This window comes from Salmo salar, chromosome 23 (assembly GCF_965601325.2).
Source record: "Salmo salar chromosome 23, fSalSal1, whole genome shotgun sequence".
Lineage (NCBI taxonomy): Eukaryota > Metazoa > Chordata > Actinopteri > Salmoniformes > Salmonidae > Salmo > Salmo salar.
This window is the reverse complement of record NC_138313.1, coordinates 22,401,350-22,415,738: the sequence shown is the minus strand read 5'-3', so window position 1 is coordinate 22,415,738 and position 14,389 is coordinate 22,401,350. Positions and strand designations below refer to the sequence as shown.

The window sequence follows — 14,389 nt, the reverse complement described above, 5'->3', positions numbered from 1 at the left end:
GTTGTTAGTCGTGTAGTTTGGCGAGCAGAGCCTGCTGTGTGAGCAGAGCCTGCTGAGCATCTGGTACACACCATTGCCTTGGGCTAGTGTAAGAGTGGGGGTTGGGCCTGTTTGCCTGCTCACGGCCTGGGCGAATATGTGTGACTTTCATGCTGAGGGCCTCTTAGCGGGAATGGGGGGCATGGGGTGGGCAGGAGGGGCAGAGGTCGGATCTGAGTGGGCCTAAATGGGGTGTGGGCATGGTTGACTTGGGGGGGTGTTGATTGGTTGGGGTGGGGGTGTGGATGTGGCTAGTGGTGCTGTGGTGTGGATGTAGGTCCTCTCTGTGTAGGTCCGGGGGGGGGGGGGGGGGCAAGGTGGGCGAGTGTCTCTCTGGACTGGGCGGGGTGTCTGTTGATCTGTTGCTCCTGTGTGAGGTGTTGGAGCTGCAGTTGAGGGCGATGTCCTTTAGGGTCCGGGCGAAGGTGGGCACTGCTGCCTTGTATTGGTGGACCTGGTCGTAAAGGCTGTTCAAATCCAGGGTGGAGTGGTGGGCCAGGTAGACTTTTGGTTTTGAGGCACAGTCACGGGAAATACTTGCGTTTACCTTGTGTATGGTAGCAGGGTGGCAGTATTTTTGTGGTAGCAGGGTGGAGATAACCACTTGTGTGTTGGCGAAAGTAGAAGAAGCTTTTTCAATCACTCCCTTGAGTGCTGTGGCCACCCTTTCGTGCTGTGTTCTCAGCTCGTTTGTGCCTGTGTGTATTGTTATGTGGCTGGGTGACCTTAGTTGGTCCTCAGACAGAAGGCTTAGGACACACTGGGTGTTTGGACACCAGAGTTTAGACACTGTGTTTGGGAAAATGATAATTTTCCTGTATATATTTCCTGTTTGAGTCCATAAGAAGTACAATCTGTGGCTTGTGTATGTCCTCAGTGGGTGTGTGGGGGTTGTCAGGAGGGCTATCAGGGTGGCTGATAGGGGAGGTGTTCAGAGGGGGTGGGATCCCCTGGGCTTGGGGTTCTTCATTTGTCTGTCCTGCTGTGATGTCGAGACTTTGGTCAGTGTGAGGTGGGCTGTTCTGCTGGCTTCTCTGCGGGTGGTGGCCAGCTATCTAATGGGTTGTTCTCTGTCACACTTCATTGTTCTCACCTTCTACTCCAGCACTCTGATCCTCTCCTGTTGATGTTGTCTCACCACAGTCCAGAATGTAGATATGTCTCTCTCCACCCTCAGCTCTGGTTGGGGGAGGTATTGTTGAGCTGGACTATGTTGTGTGCTGACTAGAGTGTGTTCACCTGCAGTTCCAACTCCACCTGCCTTATCCTTCATTGCAATGAGGGAGTAGTACTGGGAGGTAGACTTTCCGCTTGGGGTTGCTGGTCTGTGGGGTTGTTTAATGAAGAGGTCTGGTCTGACACGCTCGGGGTGGGGGTATCTTTCTCAAGGGAGAGCTTATCCTACTGAGCTGTCTCTGCGATTATGTGAAAGTCCAGCTGAAACGGTTTGGGGTTGTCCTGTACCATTACTGTTCCAGACTTGTACAGGTTGACATTGAGTCCTCATTCTCTAGTATCCTGAGTTTCCACCCATCGCTACCCCCCCCCCCCCCTTAACAGAGGGGTAAGTGTGTTTATATAGCACTGCGCCATGCCAGGGGATGGTCTGTGTGGAAGATTAAGCTGCTTATGTTCCCATTTTACTAATAGTCAGCAAAAAGTGTCTCTTGATTTTCCATAAGGAGCTTATTTTTGTACTCTTTTCGTGCGTTCTCATTTTTTACATCCAGAGGGTACTGTATTGTAATGACCTCTGAACAGCGGGAGGGGGCTTCAAAGGCCTCTGCATTTGGGTGGGGTAGGCTGTGAAACTCTCCTGCCATTGTTGCGCTCAGTGGCTTTGACACCTCTCACTTCACACCTCAGTGCTAATTGAAGTTGCAGTCAGATCTGTTTTGTCCTAGCAAGTTTGGTAGCCTTAACATAGCATTAACATTAAGTCCTTATAAAGTAAATATATCATTGTAATGTATTTTTCTTCTTGGCTTTAAAAGTAGCTTCAGACTTAAACATGACTCACTCAGTTCCAGGTTGGATGGTGTTTTCAGGTTTCTGTTGTTTGTTTCCCAGAGCATTTGCTGTACAGTAGCTTGGTAATAAGAATCTTTGGTAGTAGGAATCCTTCCATGTAATTTTGTCCAAAATCAGGTTGCAGGTTTGGAGTTTTGATTTGGAGTGAAGGTTATGTTGTGGAGGGTAGTATCCTGTATTTTTCCTTCCTGAAAAATCCAAGTTTATCTAACTCTAAATCTATCTTTTTATAAAAACATGCTGAAAAACGCGGGAGCTCATCTGCTCTCACTCTCTCCCTCTCTCTCTCACCACTCTCTTCTCTCTTTCACCCCCCCCCCTCTCTCTCCCTCTCTCTCATACCACTCTCTCTCACCACTCTTCTCTCTCTCACCCCCCCCCCTCTCTCTCTCGCTCTCTCTCTCTCTCTCTCAGCACCGTCTCTCACGACTCTCTCACTCTCTATCACCACTCTCTCTCACCACTCTCTCGCTCTCCTCTCTCTCCACTGTCTCTCTCTCACCACTGTCTCTCTCTCACCACTCTCTCTCACCACTCTCTATCTCACCACTCTCTCTCACCACTCTCTCCTCTCTCTTTCTCTCTCTCTATCTCACCACTCTCTCTCACCACTCTCTCCTCTCTCTCTATCTCACCACTCTCTCTCACCACTCTCTCTCTCTCTCTCTGCTCACCCTTATCCCTTTCTTCCATGCCCCTGCTGTATTGTAAAGGCCAGCTCTAACCAATCAATCAATCAAATGTATTTATAAAGCACTTTTTACATCAGCCGATGTCACTAAGTGCTATACAGAAACCCAGCCTAAAACCCCAAACACCAAGCAATGCAGATGTAGCAGCACAGTAGCTTGGAAAAACTCCCTAGAAAGGCAGGAACCTAGGAAGAAACCTAGAGAGGAACCAGGCTATGAGGGGTGGCCAGTCCTCTTCTGGCTGTACCGGGTGGAGATTATAACAGTACATGGCCAAGATATTCAAACGTTCATAGATGACCAGCAGGGTCAAATAATAATAATCACAGGGTGCAACAGGTCAGCACCTCAGGAGTAAATGTCAGTTGGCTTTTCATAGCAACTATCTTCCTTATTTGGAAACCTGCTCCATTCCCTGCAGGTCACTCTAACCCAACCGGCCAATACAGTGTCAAGCCATAGCTCTTTCAGCCAATCCTGCTGCTCGCCATGTCCTTTTAAGGACTGCCCATCTCAGGGGAAGTCTGGGGGTTGTTGAGGAACGATCTGCCTCCCTGCTTTCTGTACTTAGTATCCTCTACTTTACCTTATTCTTTATCTTTCAAGAAAACTCTCTCTCTCTTTCTCTGGCTAGTTCTTTTTGTAGACACCCATTCACACTCCAGGTTCACATTTACAGCAACAAATGTAACCACTCAGATAGCTGATAAACAACAACAGTCTCACTTTGGGTTTTTTAACAACATTGGCATGACATTAATGAAATACCTCAAGTTGCAAATGAAGGTCAGGACTGTCCTGAGCTTGCCAGGTAGCTGATAATGAAGAAACAGAGTGTTCTGTGTATAAACTCAGTTCCATATGTGTCTCTTTAACATACATGTTTCCCAGCTTTCCATAAAACCACACACAAAGCCCCTACAAGAAAGTGATTGTTAATACAGCATTAGAGAGTTAATGAGTTACACCTCATAAACACAAGGCCTCTGCTGTGAGTACAGCTCTGAGTCACAGCACAGATATGTGACAAAGCCCGGCAGCCAGCGCAACAGCGCAACACAACCACAACCATAGAGCAGTACGGTCCCACAAACACGACCCTGAATGGAACACAACCACAACCATAGAGCAGTACGGTCCCACAAACACGACCCTGAATGGAACACAACCACAACCATAGAGCAGTACGGTCCCACAAACACGACCCTGAATGGAACACAACCACAACCATAGAGCAGTACGGTCCCACAAACACGACCCTGAATGGAACACAACCACAACCATAGAGCAGTACGGTCCCACAAACACGACCCTGAATGGAACACAACCACAACCATAGAGCAGTACGGTCCCACAAACACAACCATAGAGCAGTACGGTCCCACAAACACGACCCTGAATGGAACACAAACAAAGACGCAAGACAAAGAGCAATAGGGCACACAGACACAACCCCGAACGCAAGAGGTCGCAAGATCAACACAAAGCTCTGAATTTGACAGGCACGGACCATAGCTTCAACAACACCACATATGTATATTAAACATGTTGTTTAAGTATACTGTATAAGCACAGTTGGAGAAGTAATGAACATTCCAAAGCATCAAAATCCAATCTGAGATGAACTCTTGAGTACAAAACAACAACCCGTATCCAGGCACCTCTGTAAACAGTTGATGTGTATTTGTGTATGTGTGTGAGTGAGAAATAGCGCCGGGGAAGAGCGGTTTGTAACCAAACGGGTCGAGCATGGCCTTCAGTTTGTTCCAGTTATCCACTGTTACCCTGACGATGATGACCTCAGAGAGGGTTAAAAAGGCTGAGGGGTGGGACACAATCATTTAATCTCTGTGGCATGACAATTATGCAGCCGGCATGGGTTTGAATGGCACTGGGTCAATCCATAAGCAATATATAGCAAATGAAAGGGGATTAGGAGCTTCCTCATCTCTACCACTCTGCAGGCTTAACACACATACACACATGGTGTCACCTACAGCCAAGCAGGCTGTTGTTCTAAGCTCCTGCATGTTTGGGATTGTTAGCCCAGTGTGTGTGCGTGTCACACATTTTAGTCAGGAATGGGAGTTCCCCGAAGCCTTGAGGGGGAGGGTTACCACATGGTGAGGTTGTGACCCCATACGCAGCCATTTACTAGCAGCATTTTAACACATAATAGTCACCTTTGACCTCTGACCCCTAAAAGATAATTGTTGTACCCTGTCTGCCATGTGGCTCCAGCAGAGCCGACACCTTTCACTTCCTGCTCCCTGGACACAAAAGGACAGAACATGACTTTGTATTGTTCTGTGATTTCAGCTGTTTACAAAACCAAATACTCTCTCTCTCCCTCTCTCCCTCTCTCTCTCGTTGTGACTCAGTGTGCTTGTGGTAGGTCTCTCAGGGTGGAGGCTGTGACAGATCAGTCTGGAACAGTGAGGATTAACACAGCTGTCTGAACACGATGACCCTCTCACCCTAACCCTGCAGGGGTTCTGAGAGGCACCACAGCATCACTTCCTCGTCACCGTGACGACAGGCCCACTTTGCCACATCATGAGCTCATGATCAACAGCCTGTTTATAGACTCACCAGAAGGAACTCAACTTGAACCAGAACTCAACCACATTTCAAGTAGTCCCCAATCAAGGACTGCGTTGTGAAGGTTAATGGTTTTGTTATGTAATGTTTTTAAGTTTAGATTGTGAGCGGGTTATGACAAGGCAAAGTTGAGGTTGTGTAAACTGCTGATCTGTGCTTGACTCCTCTGCTTTTCACGATCTGTAATCCTCACATAATCTGGAGCAATCAGGAAGATGGAGCCAGGTGGAGATTCTCACAGAGGGTTTGCCAGCGAGGGCTCAGCGGTAGATGAAAAGAAGGTTGTTTCTAAAATGGATACGTGCAAGATAACTATTTCAACTGTCATGTTTTGATTCCCTGTCTTATGAAACAGTGATTAAGATATCAAATGTTTGCAGGGTAATTGCTGCTTGTGTGTTTGACGACGCCCACCCACAGATTATATCCCAACCCATAATCTAATGTTGTGCGACCGTGATCACAGTCAGTACTACAGTCACACCTCACTGTGCCTCATTCACTTGACTCTTCGCTATGATCCTCTCCTCGAAAACCTCACATGACATGGGTTTGGACTTTCCCTTCAGAGGCTGCCGCTTGAAAAGAATGTCCTTGGTGTTTCTGTACAAATACATACTGTGTCATTATCTTTTGTAAACTTTGTTGGCATGTGAAAATAGTCAATGTTGACAGTAATCGACAGCACGGGAGTTAAGAAATTGAAGACGTGCCACACGGAATGTCAGGGAAAATCTGAGACAACAGCTCCACTAACTGACTCTCTGAATGCCTCTCCCACACAGTGCTTTCAGCTCTTACTAGCAAGGATATGACATAATCCATAGTGAATGCAAACAGTTCATGTGAAATTTCACACCGTAGCATGTATTAATACTAGAAAGTTGATACTAGACACCAATACCACTCACACTCCATCCGTCACAATGTACAGTACACATGCGACACACACACACACACACACACACACACACACACACACACACACACACACACACACACACACACACACACACACACACACACACACACACACACACACACACACACAGTCGTAAACACACACACACATTCCACCCAGGTCGTCCCAAAATACAACTTCCAGATCAGTCCAGTGCGTATGTGTGTGGCTTTATACGTGGTCACATGTGTCCCTTTAGACCCCTGGTGAGTCTGAATCATAAACCAGGACTGAGCATACAGACTCTCTACAAAATTGCAGCCCAGGTACCTCAAACTGATATCATAGCTCCCAGCTAAGTGATTTATGACCTGCCTCATGGCATAGCTACATACCCAACATTTACAGCTTAATACATACCCTTATACACCGCCGCAAGCCCTTAAGACCCAAAACCGCCTCTCTCTCTCTCTGACTCTCTCTCTCTGACTGACTCTCATTCAATGGGCTTTATTAGCATGGGAAACACATGTTAACATTGCCAAAGCAAGTGAAGTAGTTAATATACAAAAGTGAAATAAACAATAAAAATTAACAGTAAACATTACACTCACAGAAGTTCCAAAAGAATAAAGACATTTCAAATGTCATATTATGTACATATACAGTGTTGTAACGATGTACAAATGGTTAAAGTACAAAAGGGAAAATAAATATGGGTTGTATTTACAATGGTGTTTGTTCTTCACTGGTTGACCTTTTCTTGTGGCAACAGGTCACAAATCTTGCTGCTGTGATGGCACACTGTGGTATTTCACCCAGTAGATATGGGAGTTTATCGAAATCTGTTTAATCTGAGGGAAATATGTGTCTCTAACATGGTCATATATTTGGCAGGAGGTTAAGAAGTGCAGCTCAGTTTTCACCTCATTTTGTGGGCAGTGTGCACATAGCCTGTCTTCTCTTGAGAGCCAGGTCTGCCTACGGTGGCCTTTCTCAATAGCAAGGCTATGGTCACTGAGTCTGTACATAGTCAAAGCTTTTCTTAAGTTTGGTTCAGTCACAGTGGTCAGGTATTCTGCCACTGTGTATTCTCTGTTTAGGGCCAAATAGCATTCTAGTTTGCTCTGTTTTTTGTTAGTTCTTTCCAATGTGTCAAGAAATTATCTTTTTGTTTCTCATGATTTGGTTGGGTCTAATTGTGTTGCTGTCCTGGGGCTTTGTGGGGTGTGTTTGTGTTTGTGAACAGAGCCCCAGGACCAGCTTGCTTAGGGGACTCTTCTCCAGGTGCATCTCTCTGTAGGTGATGGCTTTGTTATGGAAGGTTTGGGAATAACTTTCTTTTAAGTGGTTGTAGAATTTAACGGCTCTTTTCTGGATTTTGATAATTAGCAGGTATCGGCCTAATTCTGCTCTGCATGCATTATTTGATGTTCTACGTTGTACACAGATGATATTTTTGCAGAAGTCTCAATTTTGTGTTTGTCCCATTTTGTGAATTCTTGGTTGGTGAGCGAACCCCAGACCTCACAACCATAAAGGGCAATGGGTTCTGTAACTGATTCACGTATTTTTAGCCAGATCCTAATTGGTATGTCGAATTTTATGTTCCTTTTGATGGCATAGAAGGCCCTTCTTGTCTTGTCTCTCAGTTCGTTCACAGCTTTGTGGAAGTTACCTGTGGCGCTGATGTTTATGCCAAGGTATGTATAGTTATTTGTGTGCTCTAGGGCAACGGTGTCTAGATGGAATTTGTATTTGTGGTCCTGGCAACTGGACCTTTTTTGTAGACATTTTACTTCAGATTCTAGTAGGGTGAGGCCGGGAGCTGCAGACTTTCTAGTGCCCTCGCCAATTCGTTGATATATATGTTGAAGAAGGTGGGACTTAAGCTGCCTCCCTGTCTCACCCCAAGGCCCTGTAGGAAGAAATGTGTGTTTTTTGCCTATTTTAACCGCACACTTGTTGTTTGTGTACATGGATTTTATAATGTTGTATGTTTTTCCCCCAACACCACTTTCCATCAATTTGTATAGCAGACCCTCATGCCTAATTGAGTCAAAGGCTTTTTTGAAATCAACAAAACATGAGAAGACTTTGTTTTGGTTTGTTTGTTTGTCAATTAGGGTGTGCAGGGTGAATACGTGGTCTGTCATACGATAATTTGGTAAAAAGCCAATTTGACATTTGGTCAGCACATTGTTTTCACTGAGGAAATGTATGAGTCTGCTGTTAATGATAATGCAGAGGATTTTCCCAAGGTTGCTGTTGATGCATATCCCACAGTAGTTATTGGGGTCAAATTTGTCTCCACTTTTGAGGATTGGGGTGATCAGTCCTTGGTTCCAAATATTGGGGAAGATGCCAGAGCTAAGAATGATGTTAAAGAGCTTTAGTATAGCCAATTGGAATTTGTGGTCTGTATATTTGATAATTTCACTGAGGATACCATCAACACCACAGGCCTTTTTGGGTTGGAGGGTTTTTATTTTGTCCTGTAGCTCATTCAAGGTAATTGGAGAATCCAGTGGGTTCTGGTAGTCTTTAATAGTTGATTCTAAGATTTGTATTTGATCTGATTTCTGGCGTGCTGTTCCTTCTTTTTCCGTAGTGTATTTCTGTATTGTTTTAGTGATTCACCATAGTGGAGGCGTAGGCTCAGGTTTTCTGGGTCTCTATGTTTTTGGTTGGATAGGTTTCTCAATTTCTTTCTTAGGTTTTTGCATTCTTCATCAAACCATTTGTCATTGTTGTTAATTTTCTTAGGTTGTCTGCTTGACATTTTTAGATTTAATAGGGAGAGGTCAACTATTCTGTTTAGGTTTTCTACTGCTAAGTTTACACCTTCACTATTACAGTAAAACATTTTGTCCAGGAAATTGTCTAGAAGTGATTGAATTTGTTGTTGCCTAATTGTTTTTTGGTAGATTTCCACACTACTTTACTTCCATCTGTAGCATTTCTTAATATTATTCAAATCCTTTGGCTTTGATGACTCATGATTGAGCCTGTTCAAGTAGAGTGTGATTTTGCTGGGATTTGATAGGAGTGTCAGTGGACTGACTGTGAACTCTGGGTTGAGGTCAGTGACAAAGTAGTCTACAGTACTACTGCCAAGAGATGAGCTATAGGTGTATCTACCGTAGGAGTCCCCTCAAAGCCTACCGACAGAGCTGCAGGAGTTGTGACCATTTTTGCTGGTTATGTTGTCGCAGTTGTGTCTAGGGGGGCAGATGGGGGAGGCAATGATGTCACCTCCAGGTAGGTGTTTGTCCCCCTGTGTGCTGAGGGTGTCAGGTTCTTGTCCAGTTCTGGCATTTAGGTTGCCACAGACTAGTACATGTCCCTGGGTCTGGAAATTGTTGATCTCCCCTCCAGGATGGAGAAGCTGTCATTTGTAATGTATGGGGATTCTAGTGGGGGGATATAGGTAGCACACAGGAGGATTATTTTCTGTTGGGATCATTTACTTATTAATTTCTAGCCAGATGTAAAATGTTCCTGCTTTGACTAATTTAATAGAGTGGGTTAGGTCTGCTCCATACCAAATTAGCATACCCCCTGAGTCTCCTCCCTGTTTCACCTGGTAGTTTGGTGGATGGGACTACCAGCTCTCTGTAACCTAGAGGGCAAAAAGTGGATTTGTCTCCTTTATACCATGTTTCTTGTAGGATGACAATGTCTGTATTTCCAATTTCTTAAAAAAGTCTGGGTTCCTGCTATTTAGGCCAAAGGCAGATGACCTCAGACCTTGTATATTCCAGGACGAGATAGTAAAAACTTTGTGTTCCATAGTGTCTAGTGTTGTTTTTGTGTGATTTAGTCTCTCTCTATCCCCCCTCTCCCTCCCTCTCTCAACACTAGGCCAATGTTCCGATCCTAACAGCCAACCTGTGGCCTCTCCCCTAAGAGCTTCCTCTGATTCTTCCACCAGGTCTGGCAACACCAGGAACATCAGCCATCAGAACCACACACTGACTGACTGACTGACTGGCTGAATGACCCAACTCCCTCTTCCTTCAGTAAAGAACAGTCACAGTGCAGACAGACAGCAGGCGTGTTTTCCCAGATCAGGTCTCCTGCGGTCACCTTAGCCTGCCAAGTCATACAGCCACTTCCTCTCCACAGCCCAGCTCTGTTAATGCAGTTCTGAGATAGCATCGACAGGAGAGCTTTCAGTAACACTACTAATCAAGGTACCGTCCCACAGATCCATAGCTAAGAGATCAAGGCAATGTGGCACATTAATAACAGGTGTAGGCCTATGTAACGGTTGAGATGCATGGATGCAACAGTACTGTACGTCCTCTTAGGCCATCACTAAAACACATTTCTTCCCTCCGAATACAATACAGCCGTTGAAGCAGAACGAGACTGTAATCATGGTTGGTCCGGTCTATTGAAAACATCAGTCAAAACAGACACCTGTTTTGACATCAGTCAAAACAGACACCCAGGCACCTTATTGGCTGCAGTGAAATGAGAGCCATTGCATGATAGAGTTTGGTTTTACATAGAGAGATGTAGAGCCAAGACAGTAGGGTCATAGTTTCCATTCAGTCCCCATTGGATTTACGGCAATTTAGCAAAACTACTCAATCGCAAACTCAATTAAAGTTACATTGGAGTCCTCAAATCAAATCCAGCAAATATAAAAACGGACTTTTACACCAGAGGCAGTAAAAGTCACACAGCAGGATCCCTTTTCAAAGGCAACAGACATAGATACTGTAGAACAGCCGCTTCAACATTGTGCAACAGCATGCCGTTTAAAAACCATGGAAAAAACTTTAAAGGTAACAGGAACGTGTGCAGGAGAACAAATGAGAGGCGGTGACCCCTGCCGTGAGGTCAGAGATTAAAGATCAAGAGTGGCCGGTGCCTAAGGCTTTAGTTTGTCAGCCAACATTTGTACAGGTCACCAGGGGACAGAGAGGGATTTAACCTCGGGTACGGCACAACTCAGTACACTGTCCCACTGCACGCTTCACAGTGGGGGGGATGATTGTTTTAGGTAGCCTGTCCATGTCATTACTATGGAAAAACTCACTCAAGGAAGCAGCTTTACGGAGATCCTGCTATTTGCAGAAACTCAATCCGGGACACAGAGCGAAATATAGCAAAACAATGTAAATGTGCCAACACGGCATTCTGATCCCAGCATTACTCAAACAACAGGGCTCAGTTCACATCACACCCAGAGAGCCTCACCCAGACCAGACCCAGACCAGACCAACTTTTCTGTTGTTTACCTGTCAGTTTCTGTCTCCTCCTCTATACCCGCCGCTCTGGAAGCATAGAGGACAAAGTCAACATTTAGTAAGAGTTAACCAGACAGGCATCCAAAAGGGGGATTCAGAAACTCAACGCAACAATGCACATGCGATGTGCAAAGCACAGAGCATGAGCCCCACATAACATTCATGCTTCACATGCGCCCAGTCTTAGGCCACATCACAAATACGTCAGTCTCAGACCCCATCGCGACTATAACGTCCCTCCTCACTAATGCACAAGACCTATATCATGCCTGAACCACTAAATCAAATGAGCCAAGATCAGAAGCTTCATACAATTCCATCTATAGACAAACCTGACTGAGCAACAGCAAGTAGCAACGCGCATGCCCCGCCCACCTGTGGAGCGGTCTTTTTCAGCCATCTACTTCCTGTGTGTGAGGGTTGCAAAATCCACTTCAATCTCTCTGGATTAACTGCTTTCATTTGACTCCTAAGACTTCTATTATACTCTTGCCTGTTGTTTTCCCCCGTTAAGGTTACGACCGCGGAAATGTTTAATGACCTGTCAAACACACCCTGGTAATGGCTGAAATGGGCTCAATGGAATACGTTGTTTTACCTTCGTCTGGGATTTAACGCACCGTCTCGATATTTGCGTCAGAAGAACGAGAACTTTATTTTGATGTGTGTTGATTTTTGGTGGAATTGAAAAAAGTTAGAATTTAATACAGTTGAAATGTTTACAAATTAGATGTGCTGAAATGAAAGCAACTCCCGAAAATGAACACTCTGATTATAGTGATATTATGTCTGATCTCACAAACAAAAGTATGTGTAATCTAGAGCCAGGCGTGTTGACTTTTAATCCAATTTTATCCTGTTATTTGTTTCAAGATGCTTTGTGTTGTAGTCGCGACAGACAAAGATACTAGGCATGTTGTCAACCAGCACATCCAGGACATGAATAAGGTAAGTAACAACTGGCTTCCGTTTCCTGTGTAACATCAATATGAGTAACATCAATATTGCTACATGTTCTCTTTTTACAGCAAAAGCAGACTCTACCTAACTTTGGCTTGTAGTCCATGTCTGCAATAAACTGGAATGTGAACTGAATGTTTGTTTAATGTCTCTGATTGTCCATTACATTATTATTATTTTTACCTCCACACAAAGTCTTTCAGGTGTATAGATCTTCGGATGGCCCTACCAGACCTTGTGTGGGGAGTGTTGACTACATCAGGAGGTGCTTGACCTGAGATGTTAGGATCTTCTTGTTGAGGTGCAGCGTCCACCTCTAGGTTGTGTTCAGCACCCTGCTGGGCGTCAGCTGGTGCTCTGTCTACTGGCTCTGTGCCAGGGTCTTCAACAGTGGGGAAATCCTCCTCTATTTCTCTGCTCTTCCTCAGGTGTCGCCTGTTCCTCCTGAAGACTTGTTCCTGTTCTGTCTTCACCTCGTAGGACCTTTGCTCCACAGGTCTGACTACTGTGGCCCTCTGCCACCACTGTTTCTGTCCTGTGAGTGGCTGAACTCTCACCCTGTCATCTCGTTGCAGCTCTGTGAGATCCTTAGCAGAGGTGTCGTAGTACTTTGCCTGTCTCTGCTGTCTTTCTTTGAAGTTCTCCGGCTGACAGTTTGCCATCACCGGTCCCAGAAGATTTTTGCTCATTATAAGTAGTGTCTTTGTACGTCTTCCCATGAGCGCCATTGCAGGGCTGCTGTCTGTTCCTTGTGAAGGGTATTTCTGTGATGCAGCATGGCCAGGTATTGGTCAGCACCGGCTCTCTTTGCTTTTACCATCAGTCTTTTGGCTGTTTTCACTAACGATTCCACTTTCCCATTACTTTGCGGGTATCCTGGAGACAATGTTTTGTGTGTAAAGTCCCAAGCCTTGCTGAAACTTCGGAACTTGTCTGAAGAGAACTAGGGACCATTGTCTGAGTAAAGGATGTCAGGTATCCCACAGCGTGCAAAGTGTGTCTTCAGTTTTTGAATGACCGTTTTCAACTGTGTGTTCTCCAAATGGTCCACTTCCCAGAAGTTGGAGAGATAATCAACTGTGACCATGTAGTCTGTTGTTGAACTGGAACAGGTCAGTCCCTATTTTTTCTCAGGGACGCTTTGATGCTTCGTGTGGCCTCAACGTCTCTTTCTGCTGCTTCACACCCCATGCAGTGCAGGTGCTACATTGTGTCATTGTAACGAATACTCTGTGAGAAAAAGATGTAGATTCACGCGCAGACCACGGCAGATGTTTATTAAGCCTTCGCAGAAGGCAGGAATCGTGGTCGCAGGCAATGGTCAAACACAGGTAGGCAGTCAAAAACAAGCAATACCTCACAACCATACAAACAGAAAGAACTGAACTAAATAGGGAGCTGATGAGACCAGGTGAGAAACGAACACAGGTGAAATCAATGAACAAAAATGAAAGACAAGGCTACGTTCAAGAACACAAAGAAAAAGAACACAAGGTTGACTACGAAAAGAAAAGCAAAACCTTACAGACATGTATGTTCTCAGCTGTGCATTCATGCCCGGCCAGTAGACACACTCGCGAGCTCTTCTCAGACATTCCTCGATTCCTATGTGTGAGGAATGGATTCTCTGCATTTTCTCCTACCTGAGGGCAGTAGGCACAACGACTCGCTCACCTCTGAAGATAACTCCATTTTGCACACTCAGCTCATCTCTGTTGTGAAAATACATGGCTACTTCCAAGGGTACATGTTCTTTCACTTCAGGCCACCCCTGCAGGATCATATTTTTCAGTGTCTGGAGCTCCCGGTCCAGCTCAGTGGCTCTCTGGATGGCCTTTAGTCTCTCGCTTGACACAGGGAGGTAGTGTATCATATTGATTGATTCCACTTTGACCTCCACAGGG

The 14,389-nt window shown here is 45.2% G+C and overlaps 1 protein-coding gene across 4 annotated transcripts in view; it reads right to left on the bottom strand.

The window, feature by feature from the left end:
- The window catches only part of LOC106584205 (palladin), a 135,740-nt gene that overhangs the window by 34,903 nt on the left and 86,448 nt on the right, over nucleotides 1-14,389 (bottom strand). For 3 of the 4 annotated variants that reach the window (XM_082967978.1, XM_045705935.2, XM_082967979.1), the window contains one exon: nucleotides 11,517-11,552. The exons of the other annotated variant lie outside the window; for it this stretch is intronic. In XM_082967978.1, coding sequence (XP_082824104.1) covers nucleotides 11,517-11,552 — 36 coding nt within the window. The remainder of the gene's footprint in view (nucleotides 1-11,516; nucleotides 11,553-14,389) is intronic. 4 annotated transcript variants of the gene reach the window in all.